This window comes from Dermacentor silvarum, chromosome 9, assembly GCF_013339745.2.
Source record: "Dermacentor silvarum isolate Dsil-2018 chromosome 9, BIME_Dsil_1.4, whole genome shotgun sequence".
NCBI classification, from domain to species: domain Eukaryota; kingdom Metazoa; phylum Arthropoda; class Arachnida; order Ixodida; family Ixodidae; genus Dermacentor; species Dermacentor silvarum.
In genome coordinates this window covers 109,641,840-109,649,352 of record NC_051162.1, presented here as the reverse complement: position 1 = coordinate 109,649,352, position 7,513 = coordinate 109,641,840, and the positions used below count along the sequence as shown (strand labels likewise).

Below are 7,513 nucleotides of genomic sequence, written 5' to 3'. Positions count from 1 at the left end.
ACTTTCGCCTCCTGTGGTTCCTTATCGTGCACCTAAACTGTGTACACGAGGGGTTTTGCATTTCGCACTCATTGAAGTGCGGCCACAGCGGCCGCGACAGACAACCGCGACCTCTATGGTTCACCACCTCAGCATGCAAGGGAAGGTTAAAATGCCGCTAAATAGGAGCCTTAGCCTAGAGGAGTTGGCAGAACGATGTCATACACGTGCCGAAAGTGCTCAACAATGTTATATTTCCACACACAAGAAAAAATTATTATAGACCTACACCACGGCGCTACGTCACGAAAATGCGGTGGCGCTGTCGTCGGAATTTAGTTTCGCTTGGTAGGCACTCCGCCGCCGAGCCGCCGCCCGTGTCGCGCCTACCACAGCAGCCGCTGGGTTTCACGGGTGGTTGTGTGGTTCCATCTGTGAGGTCTTTATTCTATGATTTTACAATGAAAGAAACGCAGTATGTGGACGAGCTGAGTTGCGTCGAAATACGCAAGAGACTAAAGTTTTCATAGGTTTCCTGTTGATGAAAACCGTCGCAAGCAATGGGCCGCCGCGGTAAAAAGCGAAAGTTGGATTATGATACCAGATCATCCATTATGCGCAATACATTTCGTAACCGTTAAGCTTCTCTTTCATTTTGATTGGCATGCATTAGCCGATCTTAGGATCGTTACGATCTTAGGATCGTTATTAGCGTGCCATTATAATTGCTTGCCGCACTGTGGGAAAGCTAGATTAGGATTAGCCTTGAATGTAGGTCGAGCGAGCAGATGCCCCAAAAAACACGTCACATTCGAATTTGTTTTCATCTCAAAGAATTGAGCCCCCAGCAGTGTAAATATCTTATCACACGTTCACATACGCAGGCAGCAAGGTCACAGCTGCGTTTATTGCAGTGTGGAAGTCATAAACGCGCCTAAACGTGTCAGTTAAATTTCGAGCGCGAAACAAAATGTACAGTGTTAGTACAGAGTTGGAGCGATCGGACGGCCCCGTACAACAGCTAGCTCACATAGCGCGGGCCTACACAGGCGGCGTCGCCGTAGAGCCGGTACCTCGCCGGTCCCATCACCGAGGCGATCGCTTATATCACCGCTCACGGCGAGGTAGAAATTGGCTACAGCTTGTTCTAAACATTAAATAGCGCTTAATAGAAAAAATATCTCGAATTTGCGCGTGTTTCGTAAAGCAGCGTCCCGTACTAAACCACTGGCGCGAACGGCATTTCGCCTCGCAGACGGGAACCAAGCATCGGCCGTCTCAACGAGGCGGCTCGGATGGCTTGCAAGTACTACGTTTCGTTTGCTATTCGCACCAACGACACCAACAAAACCAATTCATTTAAGCCCACGTTAATCGTGTTGTCAAAAATAAGCGCACAATGATGAGCAGCAGGCCAGGTCGCAAGCGCTGTCGGCCGTCACTGCGGCGGTCAACGAGCTAGGCCTAGCGTCTCGTTCGGCCGTATCCCGATGGGGGCGAGATGCAAGAACGTGCACTGGGTGCACATTAAAGAATCTCATGTAGTCAAACTAAAGCCGGCGCCCCCCCCCCCCCCCATTGTGTGCTTCATAATGAAATCGTGGTTTTAGCTCCCCCACCCCATTAAAAAAAGATGCGCCAGTCCGCGCGTGCAAGCGGTGGCGGCGAACGTGGGCGGAGGCAAACGTTGGGCGGAGCCTACGCGACGTCGCTATAGGGTCTAAAATATATTGACGGTGCCTACCGCTGTTTACAAACATGGTGTAGGTCTATAGCAAATAATCGGTTCTCACGGGCAGCTCCGACAAGCTAGTGGCAGAGCGATCGGAGCTAGACTTTTTTTTATTGCTTTCGTAACGGGGCAGTCTCCAGATATCGCGAAAACAATTCAGCTTTGTTTGGCATCTATTGTGCACACGTCACATTTACGTGGTGAGGTTTCTTAGTTTTTCATCGCATGGCAGACATACGAAGTGGGCGCTGCCCCGAAACATATTAGCAAATCGAGGAAGGCTAATGGTGGGCAAATGCGCCTATTCGGAAAGAAATGTTGTCCTTGTGTTCGGTCTAACAAAGCGTAATATGTGAGTACACGTCATATCCCATGGGTCGCTTTCGCGGTCTTCGCAACGTCGCGTGAAAGACAGGCGATGTGGGGATGGCCCGCAAAATGTTTGACCAATCGTGGAGGACTGATTGCAGAAATGGAATAGAAACGGTTTGGAATAGCATTGCGTTATAGTGACTGTACTTGCCAAATATGCAGCATTTCGAGAAGCCCTACAGTCGGGCTCAACTCGATATTCCAGGCGTACATCGCTTTAGAAGTGGAGTTGGGCACCTTCAACTGGTATAAATCTGCAGTAGGGCGTCAACAATCCGGTTTACGGTGCTAGCCTTATGTTCGATAAAGCATGCAATCCTCGAATGTTTTCAGACCAGCAGTGGTATTGATGCATTAATTACCCTACCACACGCAGCTATGAGCGCTGAGTTTATTTCCCGTCCGGGCGGAACTTTCATCCAATCATCGATTTTATTGCCATCTATACGGCGCTAGTAATCAGACCCTTGTGCTTAAAGAAGCGATAAACACGCTTATAGTGACACCACTGGAATGAGTTCCTGCCATTGTTTTGCTATTATGCCTGCAAAAAAATATAGTAGCACTGTATTCTTCAGGTCCGTCCCATTGTTCTAGGGCTGTTGCCGTAAGGCCATGCTCCTGAACATGACGTTTTCCTTTTTTTAATTTTGGCTTCGTACGAAAACCAGAAAATAGGCCAACGGCCATTGTCGTGCACTAAAGGAAATAAGAAGGCGAAATCTCTACGTGTTGCTACCTAAAGCCTTATGCTCCGGCTGCAGCTTTAAATTTGTTAGGTATAGTGGTCTTTACAACATATAAATACCTCTCGTTTTGCATGCAGTGATGCACGATGGGCCACGCCGCACATCTGTGCCGTAGGACTAAACTGCAATAAGTATGGAGAAGACCGGACTGAGACTTCTAGTTATAGGCGTCGTTTCTCTTGGCTTGGAACTTGCAAGTAAGTAAAATGTGCAACGTACGTATACCCTAGTTTTAGAGCCTCATGACTATGCAGCGCGGTTCAGAAGGCTTTACCAGTACGGTCGCGTTTTCTAAAAAGCACTGTTGAAAATGGATATATATATATATATATATATATATATAAACAGAGTGTATATATGACAGGCAATATTTTCGTTCACCCGAATAAAGCACCGAGTAAACACATACGGATGTCTGAGAAAGCACATTTCACAATTGAGGAAAAATTCGTCCTCGAGCTTCGTGCTATTTTCAGGTGGGTGACAATTTTTCTTTTCGTTACAGTTCATCCACCTTGCGGGTTTCCCCGGAACTGATTTGCCTGAGTATATACGTATATATATACATATATATATATATATATATATATAGAGAGAGAGAGAGGGGTAATCGTAGATCGCAGGAAGAGGCCTTCGTACTGCAGAGAACCTAAATATAGGGTGATGATATATATATACAGAGAGAGAGAGAGAGAGGCGAAGACCTAGCATACTTGATGAACTGGAAGCAAGTTTCAGAGGTTCGATGCACGAAAACAAAACAGACACAAGTTAAAGAAAACAGTTGCGAGGACGTGTTGAGCAGTTAAGATCACGTACAGTTATTAATTGTCAATGGCCTGTGAGTTTATTCGTGCGTTTCACGTCTTTGAGTATCGATCTCCCTTATCGTTTCAATCCCGGGTGTGAAATGTCAGAAATATTAAATGGTTATCGTAAAAAAATCATCATCGTAGCTCTACTAATGATCGTTTCAACAAGAGCCAAGTACGAAGCACTTCGCTGCGGCTGTTCCTTAATTTTTTAATTATGGTGTATATTACCGCAAATAATAAGAGGTTCAAGAAGCATAAACTCACCTGCGAGCTGATTTCAGTATTATTGTTAAAAAGGCAAATAACACGTAAAAGTAACACAACAAATGTCATGCCTTATCGTCGGCATGACCCGTAGACGGGAGCACAGGTCAAGGTAAAATTTCGCGCACCTAATATTAAAACGGCGCCCATGATAGGCCCTTTACCCACGCAGTTTTACAGTCTGGGTCAATAAATATAATCATATACAAACGGTCTTTGTAAAAACACGAGTGCAATGCATCGCGGACGAACTGATTAGGCGTTTCGGTCGAACATGCGTGCCTTCAACTAATTGCGCATGCACTCAAGCAAAAACGTGTGTTGCGGTGAATCATCAGCAACAGTTTGCTGTAAATATTCCAAAGTGCGAAGATTTATATCAACGCCTTTTCAGGAGTGCGTTCAAGCAAATGTTAAGCATAATTATATCTCTGCAGCTTATAAAGGAGGTCTCGATAGTTTCGGGCACATCATGCAGGCGACAATTATGTTCTCTGGCAAGATACAGGTATGCAAATGATAAAATAATGTCTTCGTAGATTGAGACGAATGCATTACTTGAGCAAGAAGCATTGATACGGAATAAAACTTTCCCAAAGCATTGGTGATAAAATGTTAAGAGTGCGTTGGACGCCTTGCACTTTAGCCCTAATGTACCGGGATTGTTCGGGACCATAGAAACACTGTCCTTTACGGATATTATTTTAATTTGTTCCTGTATAGATGGCGAAAATAACTGCACCTATTTGGAGGTGCCAGTAAGAGGCTACGCACCTCAGAGGGACCGTTTCTGCAAACCATGGCTCACGCTCCCGGCTAAGCTGTTTGAGCGGCGCTGGTGCCTGTGCAAGACGGGTTACCTACGCAACGCCTGGGGACAATGCATCGAAGAAAAGAAATGCGGCAGTTGCTGGTACAGAGATAACATGGACTTCAACGAGTGCTCGTCCGCCTGTCCTGTTGTCTGTGGACAACGTGTCCCCACTGTCTGCACAGACCAATGCGTGGTTGGGTGCGCCTGCCCGCCTGGATTCGTGCTGTGAGTACTTCGTGCACATTTCGCTGTGTCACAGTTATTGTTGCGTTCAGAAACGTATAGAGGCAACAGCATAAAAATAACAGGGATATCATTGATGTTTGTAAATTACTCTTGAATGACCTCGGTTACGGTTCATTAAGGAAAATCGAAACTCGGCGAGTCCTTGCTTTTTGTGATACTTTGGTTTGCTGAGCGTCCTCCACCGTACAAATACACTTCCCCTGCACCGAGTTTCCAAGAACCCCAGCCTGGTAAATAGCGTCTGAACAACCTTCGAAAAGCCTACTTAGAAATTCCGTTCACTGCGTTGCAGTCTCACGAGCGGTAGTAGAATAACGTTCGTTCCTGTTCAGTTGTGTCATCACTTTTTTTTATCAGAGTCTTCTTTTATATTTTTTTTCGGATTGAAGGACGTGACTTCTCACTCAGGAGATGTCTGCTTTATTCTTCACTGCAAGAGCTGCATCAGTATGATTGGCAATAGGCAGTGCGTGTCCATGGTTCCTTATAAAAAGGTGATAGAAGGACCGAGCTTAGAGAGTGCACATACTTAACATTAGTTTCTGTTGATAGCGTATGCCCAAAAATCAGCTAATACCGTGCTGTGGATCACAAAGAGATGCCTGCCTTCTCTCATTACGGTGTACTCCGAATATATCTATTTACACTCGGCCTTCTCAATAGATAAAACCAGGTGGGACTTATTCAAGGCCGCACGCATTTACCAGTGCCAGTGACTATCTTAATTACGTTTTCTTAGTGTGTAGGTACAGCGAATTTTACATTTAGGCAAACCATTTCCGAAGAAGATACTTGCATGCCGCTCTTTGGCTATATCGAGTCCTTGCGTCACAAAACACTACCACATCGTAATCAAAAGAAGGTTTCCGGCTTTTTTCTTGCAAATTTGTCTGGATATAAAAAGGAATCACCTTCACATGTAAACTTCGCACAAGAGAAGAAAGTTGTTTCAGAGATATGAACCTGTTTCAGCACCTGTCTGCAAGCATATGACTATATTTACCCAGAAGAAAATACCAGGGGCTTTCTGAAACGACTAAGTGAAAAATAAATCCAATCTTGTTGCTACAAAGGCGATATTGAAGAAGCAGTAATCACAATATCTTCTGAAGTTCTTTGAATGAAGAGGCAAGTCACTTTGTTTGGGGGAATCAGGGGCATGACGCTCTTAAGATATGCAAAAGAATCCGAATGGCGTAGAAAAGTATAAATTAAAAGTGAGTGCCTATACCTTCGCTGTGCATTCTCCGCTGATGATGCTAATAACTCACTCGTGTTTGAAGCTTCATGCGCGCTTCACTGCATGGATGAACGAGCATTACTCTACGGATGTTTCCTTGTAAATGAATCTTCTTCAGTGATGACACGTGATGAACCTCCCTTTTCTTATCACAACCACCATCACCTTATATTAAGCCATTAACCCCACCTGTGACAGCCTCATCACTACCTTCTTACCTCATAAACTTTCATCCCTGCTACCCACCCCTACCGATCCACCGAACAGTCCGGAGCGTAACTGTGGGACCCGGCTTGGGTCCGCAAGACCCTGTGTCATCGGCATGCACTGCGTTCGTGCGTCCCTGCATGTCATGCCTGTGACAAACGCGCATGAATGCGAATAAAGTAATTGCTATTATTATTGCTTCCAGAGACCCCTTGCGGCAGAAGACCTGCACGCCAGCTAGCTGGTGTCCTCCCATCTGCCCACGCAATTCTGCCTTCCATATATGCGCGTCATCTTGCTCACCAACGTGCCGTGACCCTCGACCAACAGGCTGCGAAATTCGGTGTCATGAAGGTGAATGCGTTTGCTTGCCCGGATTCTACAAGACGGTTCGCAACGGAAAGGAAATGTGCGTACGCTGGAGCCAGTGTACATCGAGAGCAGAATAAACACATAGTTGTGGAACTCGATGCCCGTATGCTCTTGTCCGTTGGGTTAGCGCCCATTCACACTTGCGACTAGGCGAGGTCGCGCGACCGATTGCGACTGGCGACCAGACAGCTACTCAAGACGAACAATGTTCACACTGACAAATGCTACCGACGAGTCGCTAAACCGAAATGTCTCACGATATGCCGTTCACGTCTGCTTGAAATATCATCGCCGCGTAAAATAAGCGTCAGCGTATACGGACGTCCTGTTCCTTCGCATCTGATTAGTTCAGCTGTTCTGCGACTGCGGTCGCGCGACAGAAAAAAATCGAGCAGTGAGTGACTGGCCCGAAACAGTCGCATTTCGAGAAAAGCGACCATTTGCGACTACTTGCGACTGGTCGCTTTGCGACTAACTTGGTCGCGCGACCTCGCTTAGTCGCAAGTGTGAATGGGCCCTTACAGCGAGATTTGCGTTTTTCAAAAATATATTCGCCTTCATTTCTAAAGCAATTGCTTTTGTCAGGCCCGCTGTTCTTACACATAGAAATGACCTGTAAGACCCTCATTGTTATAATTCTTCGAATCTGTCGCGGCGAAAGTTTTCCGTCATTAGGTTGCTTGCTTTATTATGCGAATTGTAATATGGAGCCTGGCCAGTAAT

The 7,513-nt window shown here is 45.9% G+C and overlaps 1 protein-coding gene across 1 annotated transcript; it reads left to right on the top strand.

Annotated features, from left to right (window-relative positions):
• Window positions 1-2,840: 2,840 nt before the first annotated feature.
• On the top strand, window positions 2,841-6,888 carry LOC119464102 (serine protease inhibitor swm-1-like). Its single transcript, XM_037724938.2, has 3 exons — window positions 2,841-3,029; window positions 4,635-4,950; window positions 6,624-6,888. Exons 1-3 carry the CDS (start codon window positions 2,966-2,968, stop codon window positions 6,865-6,867), a joined length of 624 nt encoding a protein of 207 aa, XP_037580866.1. The 5' UTR covers window positions 2,841-2,965; the 3' UTR covers window positions 6,868-6,888.
• Window positions 6,889-7,513: the final 625 nt, after the last annotated feature.